The sequence below is a fragment of the Pogona vitticeps genome, chromosome 3 (assembly GCF_051106095.1).
Source record: "Pogona vitticeps strain Pit_001003342236 chromosome 3, PviZW2.1, whole genome shotgun sequence".
Lineage (NCBI taxonomy): Eukaryota > Metazoa > Chordata > Lepidosauria > Squamata > Agamidae > Pogona > Pogona vitticeps.
In genome coordinates, this window is record NC_135785.1 from 221,400,304 (window position 1) to 221,416,661 (window position 16,358).

The 16,358-nt window shown below is 37.6% G+C and overlaps 1 protein-coding gene across 5 annotated transcripts in view; it reads right to left on the bottom strand.

The window, feature by feature from the left end:
* Positions 1 to 16,358, bottom strand: part of EPHA6 (EPH receptor A6) — a 558,183-nt gene that overhangs the window by 91,732 nt on the left and 450,093 nt on the right. For all 5 annotated transcript variants that reach the window (XM_078389828.1, XM_078389827.1, XM_020810349.3 and 2 more), the window contains one exon: positions 12,624 to 12,809. In XM_078389828.1, the coding sequence (XP_078245954.1) occupies positions 12,624 to 12,809 (186 nt within the window). The remainder of the gene's footprint in view (positions 1 to 12,623; positions 12,810 to 16,358) is intronic.

Genomic DNA, 16,358 nt, shown 5'->3' on the forward strand with positions numbered 1-16,358 from the left:
TCATTACAGTACGTTTCTCAAAAGAACTCAAGCCTAAATGAGATACTACACATAGTAACAATAGTTTGTTAATATATAGCTAAGGAAAAGAAAGATGCAGGGAAAGTCAAGGGCACTTAACATTCTATCTTCTTTTCAGACCTTGTAAGAAAAAGGTTACAGACATTGCTTTTAGTCTACCTGGATAGAATTCACTCTGAATTTCCAGTTGATTAAAGCTTTTGTATTTCTACCTGGAAGATACTGTCCAATATTTCATTAAGAACAAAAGAGTAGAATCCAAAGTATGAAAGTCTAAGCTAGTTTTTTAAAAGTATCCTTCTGTTTTCTGGCACTCTAAAAGCCCCAAAGAAAAATTACTTCCCCAAAATGTAATTAATCAGAAATTAATTAATTAATTAATTAATTAAGACTTTCCACTCAGTAAAGAAATATGAGTGACTGAAAGATCATTCCCACTAATGTAGATTATTTTTCAAATGCATGTGTCAGCTTTCTGGATAACACACTTCGGAATACTGATTACTGAAATCAGTATCTGTTGTGGATGGAAATAAAGTTAAATTTGTACAACCAAGGGCACTTCATAAAATGCTTCTGAATAACTAGACACATTCAGGGCCCATTAAATGCATCATGTATTGCTTTGCTGTGGGTGAAATCAATTAGGTCTATTCTTCATGTCTATGTCTGTGGTGATTTCAGCTTACTAACATTATACATACCGTACAATTGCACTCATTTCACATGCTATCAAGGTTATGCTCAAAATCCTACAAGGTAGGCTTCGGGAGTATGTGGACCGAGAACTCCCAGAAGTACAAGCTGGATTCCAAAGGGGCAGAGGAACTAGAAACCAAATTGCTAATATGCGCTGGATTATGGAGAAAGCCAGAGAGTACCAGAAAAATATCTACTTCTGCTTCATTGACTATGCAAAAGCCTTTGACTGTGTGGACCACAGCAAACTATGGCAAGTCCTTAAAGAAATGGGAGTGCCTGACCACCTTATCTATCTCCTGAGAAACCTATATGTGAGACAGGAAGCAACAGTTAGAACTGGATATGGAACACGACTAAACGACTAGATGATGAACATTATACAAGCCAGGTGGTATAGGTCTGGCAGATTCTGAGCAGCATGCTAAAAGCCAAAATAAGTGTACATCTCTGGGACATACATGGTTTCCTTTGTATGTCATAAGGTGGCCTGAGCACCAACATTTGCGAAGTCTTTCACGGCCGGGATCTAATGGTTGTTGTTTGCTAGAGTTTTTCGGGCTCTTTGGCCGTGTTCTGAGGATTGTTCTTCCTAATGTTTCACCAGTCTCTGTGGTCGGCATCTTCAGAGGACAGCACTAGAGAACAAGCTTTGTATAAATCAACCCTTAAATTAGGTAATCCCTATTCATGTACTTTTTCCTTTGCAGATAAGTTTAATAATTGCCTTTAGTATCCTAAAAACCTTATATCCACATGACTCCAAAACTGCATCAGCTCTCATTGCCTGCAGAGAAAACTGCTGCAATAGAAATTTTATAAATGAAAACTGATATTGGCATAAGAAATATAGTATATATGTCATCTGTTATGACTGTTGACAAGAAAGATATTTGCTAGAGCAAAAAAGGGAAGTGCAGTCCAAGCATTTAATCTCCAAGGGTCTCTGAGATGTCAGAGAAGATCAAGCTGGACATGATCTACAGGCAGGCTTTTAGTTTTGTAGTTTCTTTTTTTCAATGCAATGTCTCTTTGGGGTAAGGTTACATTCTTTTTGGAGAATAAAATTTAAATTTCGGGAGATTCCTTGATTCTTTAATAGCTGTGAACAGGAATTCTTTCATCCAAGTCAGGCTAGTGCTGTAACTGCATTGATCTGGAGCAAGGAGATTTGGGCATGGCAATATGTACATCTTTTATATTGAGATCAAGATACTGTAATTGCTGTATTTTGAAAAAAAAGGTTTGGAAATATCTGTTGATTCCAAATGCTATGGCTGATGTTCAGACTAGGACCAGGTTTTTCCGGAGCATGGCACTTGTGTATTTTTTCATTGGTCTGAGGTCCATTTCTGGTCTCTCAGTTTGCTAGAGATTTCCTTTGCATTAAAGTCGGAAGTAAGATAAATTAAGGATAAATGAGCATATCCTCCAGCATGATGGTCTGTCCATTTAAAATGGCAAAGAAGGTTCTCTTGCAGGTCCCTTGAAAATTGCCCTGTTCAGGCATTGCTATCTGTGTAAAAGCATTTGCCTTAACTCCTCTTTCATAATTTCTATAACCTTCCTACTTGTGAGGGCAACAAGTCAGAAGAGAGGAACATTCATTCTGCTCAGCTGGCCACATATCCATAATAAAATGCATAAAAAGCCACAAGGAGCTGCAAATACTCTAGAGTACGGATGATGTGCATTTTGTCAAATAACCTCTTAAGAGTACAGCCTGTACCTCAGTTGGGTTCAATTCTCAAAAATTTTCTTAGGGCAGAAGAGTAAGCAGGATGTTATTTTAGAGTTCAGTAAAGAGAGGCAACACCCATATAGTTTTGGCAAATGAATAAAGTAAAATGATCGGGTGGGGGGAGTAAGAAGCATATACATCTGATCACAGATATCTGAAACAGGGTCCCATTCCGAATGCTCACTATGTGAAAAAAGCACAGGACTGCAGCCAAAGAGGGGAGTGAAGTAGAACTGACATTTGTACATTGTATATTGATTTAGCAAAAGCCAGTCACACTTAACCTTAGCCATAACTAACTTTTCACATTGATATGAGTGTGATCTACACTTCTCCCATGAATTGTATGGGTTTGAGCAGCACATTTGGTTATACACTGATTTTTTCTCAATACATAAATAAATAAATATTTAGTAAATACTGTGTCTTGAGGAAGTGGCCTGAAAAAGGTACATCTCAGACTTACTGAGACCCCTGTTGTTGGTGAGGTAGGCCCAATCTAATAGTGACTCTCCTGGCATGGCAGCTCCACGTGTTGGCTGGGGAGGGTGCTGGGCCATGCTGTACAATTAATGCAGTAAACTCATCTGTTCTCTCTCTCTCTCTCTCTCTCTCTCTTTCTCTCTCTCTGTATTAATCAATTGTTCATGCTTTGTAGTTATGTTTTTGTAAGAGTTATATACAGAGTTTGAATTGCACAGGGGTCTGGTGCCCCTAACCCCAGCATTGTTGAAGGAAGAAGTATAAATGTAAATAACCTACTCTAGAGCCATTTCTCTGTCTTTGAGAAAGTTGCACAAAGTAAAAGATAATTGTTGGGCCTCTGTTTTAAAATGGCCCTATCACAATGCATAGTGGTATGATTAATTTCCCCATTTGTCAATGAGAAGGAGGAACCAGTCCCGATCCACAGTATAAATGTGTTACACATTCCCCCCGCCTCCGTGAAATAATTAGTATACAGTACTGTTCTTTTGGTGCAGTTGAAAGACAGTAACCGGCATGGGGTCAACAAATAAGGTTCCATTCACAGGACCAGAAGCATAAATGCTGTATGAATTCATCCCGATATGTACTACCATTGCAGAGACTGAAATTTAATGCCCTTTATGCACAATTGCATATGGCGTATGGTCTTACTAGCTGTGCAATGTATGGGAGCATCTACTAGCTCCCTTCTGATATTAAGCATGTTATTGCAATTTTTTAGCATTGTGTATAACAAATTTACTTTAAAGAGGTAGGACTGTCCTCAGTAACTGTTTATGTATTATCTTGGGTATATCTAATGATAAAGCCTAGATAATATTATTGCAGCATTCTGCAGTTAAATCTTGTTCAGCTTTGGCAGTCCATAATGAGAAGACTGAGTGGGAGTCAGGTATATTCAATTCTAAGGACCAAATAATGTCATTAAAAAGATTCATGGCTTTCATTTAAGCAAGTTTTTTGGCAGTGGTGTGCATTGTTGATAATGACCTCATTAATGGATTCCTCAGAGGAAATTACAAGTATGATGCTCTAGTATAAAAACAATTATTGTACGATTGCACCTGGCTGCTTATACAGTGCGGTACACCATTATTAGCCTTTGGAAAATAGTAGTGTTTACTGCTATGTTGAAAGTTTACATTTGCTATATTAATAGAATCCCAGCATAATAAAACACAGTGGGCTGTATCTAGACTTAGCCATACTCATGCAGAGAACTCTTGGAGGGGCAAAAGCTATAATGCACATGCATCCCTGACACTCCTGGCTCTCCTGGTAAGGGAAGAGGTAAAAGCCTTTCTGGAGCAAGCTGGGCTTCTAGCCTGTCTAAAAGAGGTAGTAGTAAACTGGTGGCCAAATGCTTGGTTTGCCATTGGCAGAAGCAACGGCTAGCTACAGAGCAGTACAAATGTATGAAAGAGATACTTTAGAGGCAGGCGAGAAATCGTTCCCTGCTTAAATTCTTTTATGAAACAGAGCTTTTCTTCCTGCCACTTGACTCCTCCGGCCAACTGACTCTTTAGATCAGTCTGTCCAGTCTATCAGCTCACTTTGTGACAGTCTTAAACCTAAGAATTCACACTAAAGTACCAGATTTTTTTTCTTTTGGTTCTTGTAACATCTACACAGGCTCCACAAATTTTAAATGCTCCTAATCAGAGGTGAGTATATTTGTCAGCTGAATTTTTATCATCTGACTGTCAAGCTCAGTCTGCAATTCAGTATACACTTATCTTTCCACCTGCAGTTCATGCGTAAGAGTAGCTATGGGGAGTATGTATCTGCATCAGGAAATAAACCTAGCCCTGATCCAAATTCCACTTATAGCTCCATGCTCCAAAGATACCAGGAGATTCATTCCTGTCTGACTGATAACATAGAATGAAGTATCATAACCATATAGATATTGAGCAAATACGTTCCAAATGGTAAGATAACAATGGAGATCATAATAATTGGGTATTTGTTTATTAGATTTAATGCTGATATAACTCATGTGCAATGTTGTCATCACATTTGGGAATCAAAACTAAAAATGTAAAAAAAATTCAGACCTATCTGTGCATGGCATCTCAGATAATGAAATTAATCATTTTGATAAAGTAATTTGAACCATGTGCCACACAGGCAAATACTGTGTTGGCACACTGAAAAGCAGTCAATTCTTTGGTACTCTGAAGGCCCATAATAAGAAAACAATGGGAGTGTCCATTTGATTGTGTGCCATCACACAATCATGTGTTTAAGGCATAATAAATTTTGAACATTAACATAACATCAGTTCACTTCCTTTTGCTTGGTAATGGTATTAAAGGCAGATATATGATTTATCCTAGGAAAACACTGTCATTGAAGAACACAGGACTGACATTTATTCACATTTATTCAAGTTACTGAAATCTGCACAAAACTGAAGTGCTTATTACACTTCAGTCCCATTAGGTTACACGGGGCTTGCTACCAAGACAGCGTGCAAAGGAATGCAGCCTCAGAATAGCTGAATGGTCCAAGTCTGAATCATTCAACTAACATAAGATATTCCCTCAGCTCTATAAGTTTTCATACATATTGTTATGTGAGCATAGTACATACCATGAGAGATAATGTTTTGTCTGAAAACAATTGTGGATATATTGAAATCTTTATGAATGGTGGTATTTAATCTGTTATAAAAATGAATATTACCTTCTGCAAAAGGATCCACTTAGCTGAGTTTGTATAACTTTTAATTTTGAAAACAGTGATTCTTAAATCAGCCCATTTACTTCAACATAATTTTTTAAAATGTGTTCAACTTCTCTCTGAGCAAATACTATTTCAAAAACCTATCCTCCTGTTAACAGAGAAATGGATACAAAGTTTGCATTGAATAAGGATTTTCCAGAGCGTACATAAATTCTATATCTCATGCAAAGAGGAAAGTCAAATGAATGCCTGATCCCCAGGAGTTCCCACACTGGTTTATCAATATTTGACCAAGATGCACATCTATTTTGGAAAGGTTGCGGTTCCATACTTTTAAATTCAGGCAAACAAGCACAGTGTGAAATCCCAAACTCGCACATGAAGAAGCACTTTCAAAGGCAAGACGAAAGCAATCACTAAAGCAGAGTGACCTCAAACAACAACAAAAAGCAGATTCTCTACCTATACTACTTCCAACAAGTGTATCTGTCAATGGATTTTAAATAAAACAAATGAGTATTTTTTAAACCAGGACCCACACAGTCTGTCAATGGATTTTAAATGAAACAAATAAGTATTTTTAAACCAGGACCCACACAGTTAATACCTGTTTCTAAAGCAGTGCAGTGAACACAAAGTTGTCTTTTGGTTTTTTGTTGAATAACTGTTGTGTGAACTGCATGTCACACACTTTGTGTAAATGGCCTCACCAAAGTGACTACAACATGTGCCAATGCACTGGCACATGTTGTAGTCTGTAGTCTGTTGCAGTCTGTAGAACTGCTGTCTGACTCAACTTCACAAGCTGGAAGTATTTCAGAAGCTGCAGTTTAATACTGTAGAAGAAAAAAAAATGGGTTTAGATGTGAGAACTGCTCTTAGAATTCTCCAGAGAATCCTTAACTAAGCATATACTAAGATGATATGAAATTAGAATCCATGTGTAGAGTCCACTGAAGAAATGCTCCTGGCTCCTGCTAATGAAAGTGAGATACCACGTTTTTGCCAGTTCCCTTTCACATTTCAACTGCTTGCATGAAAAGCTGTTCAGGCAGCTGGGGTGAAGGGTAGGGTATGAGAAAAGGCAGACAGTTGCACCTCTGAGTGGAAATCCCCACTGATCTGACTTAAAGGGCCACTTTGGATGAAACATGTACTGTTTTGTTTTTTCTTCCTTGAAGAAAAAGGAATGGATCTTTGGACTAAATAAAACATGCATTCCTTCATTTTGGTAAACAAACAAATAAACAAACCACAGGCTTGGATATGGTGAACACAAATTAAATGTAAGAGCCAAACAAACAAACAAACAAACAAACACCCCCCAAAGCCAAACAAGACAACTGTAATCATTAATTGTTCCCAACACATTTGGAATCATCAAGGTAAATTCTTTTCTTGCTTCTAAAACGTCCTGAAAAATTTCTCAGGGCTACCCCTGTTCAGGCTGTTCCAAGAAAGATATTGAGTAGCCCTTCCATGAATAGAAGGAATCGCTCTGCTCCACCTGCGGCCTGTGCTTTCAGCAGGAGGAAGGCCTTACTCAGCCATGTTGGGGTGAGGCGCTTCACCCTGCTGAGATCATGCTCACCTGTGCTGTTCATAGAAAGGATCCCAATATAACAAAGATTCCTGCTGGTTAAAGCAAAGCAAGGTAATTTTTTGCCAATCCTACTTGTGGCCCCTCAATGTTATGTTATTCTGGGCTATCCTTCAATCCAGATCAGATATTTGTAAGGCAGAGGGGCTGAAGGAGAAAAGACAAATGGAATTTTGCCTCTTTTTCCATCTAATCAATAAGTATATTACGTGAGTAGAATTCCATTTACAAGCACTCAGCATCCAAACTATACCATGGAAATGATTGTACATTAGTGGGGAGATATTTTCTTTTAAATTTTTTTAAACAACACAGAACAAAATAATTCTTGCACTATATGGCAGCACTTGTTGTTTCATTCATCAGTTCCTGATTGGACAGAGCTTTAAAATTTATTGCAATGAAGTAATTTGGTGGCTTGAAGTTGTTGGATTTTTTTTTAGGTCAATAGATAAAAACATTGTGATGTATCACATTTCCTACTAACTGAAGCAATATATACAAGCAATGGCTACAGCTTAATAACTAATGGCTAACAGAGGGGAAAGTGTGTGCCTAAGCACTGTAGATCAACTCTGTTTCTCACTGTCAGACAGTGATTCATTAACCACTTACAGTGTTGTGTGTCTCAGTGAGTTCAGTGTCAGATTCTATCTGATAATTATCTCTCAGCAAAGGATAAGGTGCTGCAACTTAGAAACTGCAGATGCTACAGTATCCCCACAGCCTCAACACTGAAGAACTTTAGTTTTAAAGGGTTTTCAAGACATAGTTTTACGTTTAAAGAACTTCAGCCCCTTAAAAAGCTTTCTGCTCATTACTGTAATTATTTGCCTTTTAAGTAATCTATTTGACTGAAATGCATTTCTATATAATCTAAAGCTCAGTTACCTCATTTTTTTGGGAAGAGTAAGTTAACTTCTAGTCATAAAGAGAAACCACTCAGGGAAGCCACTGTATTTTTTAAATTTCCTATCACAACTGGACAATCAACTGCAAAATTTCACACACACGCAGATCTAGTGCTCTACTGGTCAAAACTGCTCACACAAAATGTATTATTATGATTATGATGGAGCTGGCAGAAGTCAGTTTGCAGATATAAAGAATTCGCCTTATGACAAACTGATGTAAGAATCTTTTTTTATACTGTACCATGTTTACAAGCATTAAACACATTTTTCAGATAACCAGAAAACTCAGTTAACTATGCAGTTCTGAAAAGCTGCAAAATGTTAAAATGTAATCTTCATTTATAGGACCTATAATCTATAATAAGAACATTCAAAATGTTTTTTTAAAGGAAATACATCCACAAGGACTGAAAGCAAACACAAGCACAAGCATAAGAAAATACAAGAGAAATATGTGAAATATTCAAGAGCTCTTATTGCTGTCTAGAATAATTTGAAATCTTTTCATTTCCAAAAAAGCCGCCTTTGAGACCTACACAACCTGTCTTCCACAAAGGCAGGAAAACATCTTATTTCTTTGTTTTGAAATTCTGAGATTCAGAAATTTGCCCCACAGCAGAACTGCGATGCCTTCTCTGCAAGGTCTCTCCACTTTCCAAGCTCCTTGAACTCAACAAGAGTACTGTCCCAGGCTCTGTCCAGAATTGTAATTCTCCCACTCCTACATACGTGCCATTGTCCAAAAGTGACATATCCCAGTGCCATTAATTGTGGACATTATGTTGAATGCAAGGCTCCCTGAAAATTTAGGCGAAAATCCAACTGTTGATCCCAGCTAGAGCAGACCCACTGAACCAGTGGGATTTACAAAAGTACTAAGGCATTCATTCAATGCCTTTACTACAATTGAAATGAATGGTGGGATTTAGTCTATTTCCAGGTCCATATTTAAAAAAGTCAAGGAACCATGGCAAATTTATGTTACTGGGTGTCCTAACACTTGAGATGCTGCTGTTATAGAATCCTAGCTGTGAGGAAGAGAGGGGAAGTGAGGAGGTGCTAGGTTTTTTATCTGACCTGATGAAGAAACTCTGGAGAAATAATGCTTATTTATAGAAATCATTAAGTGTTATGAGCAGTAAAAGGTTGTATTCTGACATAGGTAATTACAATCTTTCTAACATGATCACGCCACTATCCCTAAATATGTAGGGAGATAGCCATGTTCTGACTATTGTGAACAAAACTAAGAGCTACACCAATAAATATGCTTGGATTTGCTCTGCTTATAAACTGGATGAATTTGAAGTATTTTTTTTCCTAGCCTATATGACATGAATTGCCAGCCAAATAAACCTCATTAGTCTTTAAGGTGGCACCGGACTATTATTCATTTTAATCCAATTCATGTTAATGATATTACCACTGATTATTTTGTGCTTTTCTCTATTTGTTTTTTTTGGCATCTTACATTGTGTTGTGCAATACTGCTTTGAATTTTACAGTCTAGAATAAATGCCAAAGTCTTTTTTAAAAAGCTTAATCATAATGCTTTGATACCAGGACATAATTTTCTCATATTGTCAACACTTCCATTTTCAGAAGTCTTAGAACAGTTTTAAAATAGCAATGAACATAAGGAAGCAATACATGCAATCAAACCTGATAAAATGATGGCAGTTATAATTTTTCTTAAAATATGATATTGACGGTATAAACCTTGGAATTAAATGAATAGCTGCTCCTTAACAAATATTTTTCCACATACGTATAGTTTATCACATAGTTTAAACAGCTTTGCTTTTTGTTACAGTACTAGAAAGGCCTCTTATGACACAATAGTCTGAAAGAATCAGGGATTGCTTAAAACTATATTCTGTTAAAGGTACAACCTTCCTAATAGTTTAAGTGGGTATTTTTACCTTTTTGAAAGAACGGTGCCAAAGCAGATATGTAATTTTTGACTGGGCAGAATTTGATTTATAGGAATAGGAGTTGGGATTGCCATTCATACTTGCTAAATTCCTTGTCAATTTAGGCTGTTTCCTCTTTCAACTTCAATGAGACACCTCAATGAGGGTTTTTAAAGCACTGACAGATTTCTTATCTCTAGTCAAAAAGAAGAGCTCCTTTTCCCATCTCAAGGTCTCTGCAATTTGTGCAAAATGTCTCTGGTATCCCTTCCATGCGAGAAACAAAGCCCAAACATAGAACAAACACAAAAGAACTGCCCGATTGTTAAGAGATATAGCAAAAATAGAGATGGGGACAACTCACCATTTTGGCGAGTCGTCTCACATCATGAGCTGTCAAAAGCTCACAAAGCATGGAGTTGCCCCCATGAAGCAATGAATAACAAAGTTATTTGTCAGTTTGGGGGGGGGTATTAAAAAAGGCAGGCTAAGGGAATCCAGGCTGCTCTTTGCAAAGATGGCAGCTGCAGCCTCTTTACCCTAAATGAAGCTGCAGCCACCGTCTTTGCAAAGGGCAGCCAGTTTCCCTTTTTACATGCTGCGGCTGTGGAGGCCTGATTGAGACCTCAGCAGTGGCAGTGACAATTACAGTAAGGGGGTGTCGGCGGCATGGGGGGGCTAAGGTAGGGAGAGGAAGCGGGTGGGGGTAAACTGTGGGGTGGCTGGCTGTGGGGGCAGGTGACTGCGTGGCCGGTAGGCAATTTTTAAAAATTTATTTACCGTATTTATTTATTTATTTATTTTATTTATTTATATCCTGCCTATCTAGCCAACTTAGGACCACTCTAGGCGGCTAACGATCATCAAATAATAAAAATATACATATGTAAAACAGCATAAATAAATTAAATTATGAAGGATGAATAAAATGGGGAAATATCAAGCCGTTTTCATCAGGATTTAAAATTTGATGAATACGGATCAACTAATATTTAATGAAGCAGATATTCATCACCTCCTGGCAAATAGAAGGGGAAGATATGGAGGCAGTGACAGATTTTACTTTCTTGGGCTCCATGATCACTGTGGATAATGACAGCAGCCATGAAATTAAAATATGTCTGCTTCTTGGGAGGAAAGCCATGACAAACCTCAACAGCATCTTAAAAAGCAGAGACATCACATTGCCATCAAAGGTCTGCATAGTCAAAGCTATGGCTTTTCCAGTAGCGATGTATGGAAGTGAGAGCTGGAACATACTGTAAATAAGGCTGACCGCCGAAGAATTGATGCTTTTGAATTGTGGTGCTGGAGGAGACAAACCTATCCATTCTGAAGGAAATCAAACCTGAGTGCTCACTGGAAGGACAGATCCTGAAGCTGAGGCTCCAATACTTTGGCCATCTCATGAGAAGAGAAGACTCCCTGGAAAACACACTGATGTTGGGAAAGTGTGAAGGCAAGAGAAGAAGGGGACGACAGAGGATGAGATGGATGGACAGTGTCATTGAAGTGACCAACATGAATTTGACTAAACTCGGGGAGGCAGTGGAAGACCGGAGGACCTGGTATGCTCTGGTCCATGGAGTCATGAAGAGTCAGACATGACTTAAATGACTAAACAACAAATGAGCAACTGTGGGCAACCTGAAGCCTTAAGAGCACATGTATCTGGCCACATTACTTCATGCACTCTTCAGTCTAATATCTCGGCATATAAGAAATTTCAAAACTCTGGTAAGCAAGACCTGCCACTTTCTGATCAGGGAGGGGAAGAAAGAGACCGAAAACGTTGGTGAAAAGGAAATTGAGAGATGGGAGCCTCTGACCTTGTCTACAACTATCTTCATATCTTTCGCCATCAACATACATGCCTCTGAGAGTTTAGTACAACTTGGAGGAATTACATTTTGGACTATAGTTTCCAAAATCCACCAGCAGTATGGGGCTATAGGCAACACTTCTCATTCTTTGCTGACTTAAGTTAAAAAATAAAATAAAATAAACATCTAAGAATTTTTATTTTGTTTTGCTTTTTGATCCATAACTCTGCATAATCCCATTTCTCTTTTTTTTGTGATGTGCAGATTTTTTTATTCCCAATACAAAAAGCACTTTTATTTGTCACATAACTAATAACTTTTAATAGCCTTTAAGAAAAGAAAAGAATCTAGGCATTGTAAGTGAAGATGTTTCACAGATAATCCTGAATTCATGAATAACTGTATTTATCTTCTGTAATTTAATTTCCTGTAGAAAATAATAAAAAAGTATACTAGGCAGTATTTTAATGATGATATTGCTTTTGAATAGATGTCAGAGAGACTGCCCTTACCAAAAGATATCTGATATTGTAACTGCTAAGCATATATTAACCATGGAATAGTTGGTTCCAGTACATTAACTCAAATACACAAACACTCTTTTGTATTTACGGTTCCCTAAAAAGCAGTGCACAATCATGAAAATTTTCATTAGCCTATGTACTATCTTTACAGGATTGGGATAAATGTACCAAGACTACAAGAATATAATAATAAAATTGCCAAGCAACTTACTTTTTGTAACAACTCCTTCAAGGCGAATAATATTTGGGTGGTCAAACTGTCCCATGATACTCGCTTCTCGTAGGAAGTCCCGTCTCTGTCGGTCCACATATCCACCTTTTAAAGTTTTTATGGCTACTGGAATCTCCTTTTTTCCAGGGGTTTTCAGACGACCACTGCACACTTCTCCAAATTCACCTTAAGTTAAGAAATGTCTAATTAGATTGATATCTAGTTAAGAAATAGGTAGTTATATTATTGCACTGGAATTATATTATTTCACTGTAGCCACTTCAGTAACTACCACAGTCCTTCACCACTACAGATTCTGGCTGATGTAATCCTCTCACTTTACACAGCTCAAGAGGTCTCTATAGAAAGTACTTAACACTCAATTATAAAATAAGGACACATATGGACAAAGGCTTCTATCAATAACTTAAATTGTCACAACAGAGTAATGCAGGAAGAAAAGAGGCCAGGTCATAAATTATTACGGAAAGTGGTGATCAGAGATGGGTCCCAAGGAAGTCCATCCCCTTTCTTTTCAGGAAGACTTACAGACATTTGAGTTCTCATCAATGGACATAATTAAGTCTAGCCTCGTTGGAAATGTCAACTTCAATCCCTTTCCAATGCAGGAAATCCACAGTCAGCGCATCCCAGATAGATAGTCACCCAGCTCTGTCTAAAAACCTCCAGAAATGAGAGTCCATCACTTTATGAGACAGTCATTAGTGTCACAATGTTGTATCTAATGCTTAGATGGAACATTGGTTAGTTTTTGCCTTGGGAACAGTAGAAAACCAGTGTTCTCCAATTTCTAGGTGACAACGTATCTGAAATTTGAAGACAGATCTCTTCTCCAAACTGAACATACTCAGCTTTCATAAGCATTGGTTGTTGTGGGTTTTTCGGGCTCTTTGGCCGTGTTCTGAACACGGCCAAAGAGCCTGAAAAACGCACAACAACCATTAGACTCCAGCTGCTAAAGCCTTCGCGAATACATTTCATAAGCGTTCTTTGTATGGCTTCCAGATAGACTCTTTGGTACTTTGGCCCCCTTCTCTAGACAAATTCTACTTTGCCATTATTCCCCTTCAATTTTAGTGCCCAAAATTGATCAAGGTATTCAAGGTGAAATTTTACCAAAGCAGAGTGGAACTATTCCTTCCCCTGATCTATATCTTACACTTCTGTGATATAGCTTAGAATTGTGTTTTTTGTTTCTTTTGCCAATGCAAGACTGTTGAATCATGCTTAACTTGTGTTATACTAAGACATCTAGATACTTCTCATATATATTCCTGCTAAGTCAGGTGTGACCTATTCTGAATTTTTGGTTCTGGTTTTTCCTGCCTGAATGTACAACTTCACATTTATCCCTGTTGAAATTCAATTTGTTTGTTTTGGCCCATTAAACAATCACAACTCTTACTCAAAGATAGTTAAGATACCATTTTTCAGTCCAGGCAATGGAAAGATTGAATGAAAACAATGTGCCCAAACTATCATTTGGATACCTGAGTGGAGATAAGTCTGTGTGGTCTAGTGGACAGAGTGACAGACCAGGACACAAGAGACCTGGGTTTGAATTGTTGGTTGATCGTGAAAACTCATTTAGAGAGTGTGTGGAAGTGGTAAATCTTAATATCTCTCATATTTATTTTATGTTCACTCTAAGTCTGCTCTGACTTGACAGCACATAACACACTACATGCTTGTGTGTAATAATTTTAACTCTGAGCCATTAAAAGAAATAGTCCTGGATCAAAACAACTCTCAGAATACTTAATCAAAAGTACAGATTAGTTTGGATTCTTTCAAACTACTCCCTCTTTCCAATTTGTTCTTAGGATCCTTGATTGAAAGGAAAACACAGATTTTAATGTCATATAGGCTTTTCTCAACATGTAATAAAAGTCAGGAAAACACTTTAAAGTGATGAAAGGATCTATCATGTTTCTAAGTGATGCAGCTGCATTCTACTCGGCAGAGATGAATGAAGTATCTTTATATAAATGAGAAAAGGCATATTGGAAAATCTGGATTCAGGCAGTAATTTACTGAAAAACAACTTGCAGTATGTAGAAAACAGGCACAATAATGGACTCACTTTTCTGACTCTAAGGTTGAAGAAATGTTTAATTAAAAGTCGCCCATCTTTATAACAACTGTTTCCTCCACACAAGGCTGTGTGGCTCAGACTGATGTGAGTTGAAACTGTGGTCCCTTTTTGCCAAAAGGTCCAAGATTCAGAATCACTCACTCCAACCTTCCATACCTGTTAGTCCCTCTCTTAAAATTTATACTTTTTGTCAATTTTATTTATGTCCCAGGCAGCCTTTCAGATGGGGGGGGGGAAGAAACTGAAAATAAGTTGCTAATAGCAACAGGAAGTCAGTTCTACTGGAGAGAACACTCCTAAGTCTGACATAATAGCTGATATAAGGGTGGTTCTAATTAAACATACTCCCTTAGGCTTGTTCATGATAAGAGGATCTGGAAAGACCAGGGCTAGAAAAAAATGAACAAATAAACAAAAACCCAGCTCCAGGTGAGGGAATGGGAGAGAAGTGGAAGAGACAGATTTGTGTTTCAAGAAACCTCATGTGGATCTGTTAAACCAAACTGATGGTCCAGCAAACCACCTCTAAAACAGATATAACTAGCATATATGGATAAGTGCGGAGTTAGGGTTACTAAGACTCTGGTAATCTTCTGGTTATTAGAAAAAAAATAGCTCAAGTAGTAATTGATTGCTCCCACTTCCATGTCATGCTCATCTATATGTCTTTCACATACCTGTGTGCATGGCTGTTCTGACTATACTAAAAAAAGGCTAGGGCAGAATGTAAGGAGCACAGAATAACTCCTGGGACACATGTGCTCTTTCTGTGGGGGAAAAATCATTTATTTCAGGCAGGGGAGTATGTGCCAGCATTTCGCTAAATCCTATTGTTAGGCCTACTCAGAGGGGGTCCATTGAATCAATGGGATTTGGTAATGTAAATCAACACTAATATAACTTGGGAAGTGTCATTCTTTGAATAGATCTGCTCTATCTGGAACTAGAAATTGGATTTAGCCTATAATGACAGTTTTCAAATAGTCCAGAATATCTTGCACACAATCTCTCAGAACTGTTACAGATTTTACATGGGAAACAAGCAGCACTGGCACAAGAAAATTTGATCCAAACAGCATATACGCATCTGATTTCACCCACAGTCATCACTGATGCTCAATTACAGCATCATATTTTGTTGTGCCCTACAGAAAAATATGGAAGATTATCCTGGCATTTCTCAATGACTCATCATGATTTATTTTTCATTATGATTTTTTCCTGCTGCCATCTCTGCTTTAATCAGCCTTCCCCATTCATAAGAGCAAAAGTTTTTCCCATTATCAGCAACATATTTAGCTGATACAGCTATAAAAATACCACTCTATTAATTCCTGAGGTAACTAACATCTCTGGTGGCAGATATTTTAACCTGAAGTGCAATTACTAATTCCCTTTGCTAAAACTAAATTGTTTTTAAACACACAAATGAAAAAAAAACTTCACCACAGAAATAGGTATTATAGTACATAAAGGGGACAAAAGATAAAATGCTTTGTTGATCCCTTAAGCAATAATTCCAATATGTCAGGCAAGCATTAATAAGGAACCAATTAGTGCCACTCAATTTGTATTTATTCTTAGAAATCATGGTTATCAAAAAGGAATTATGGTCAACA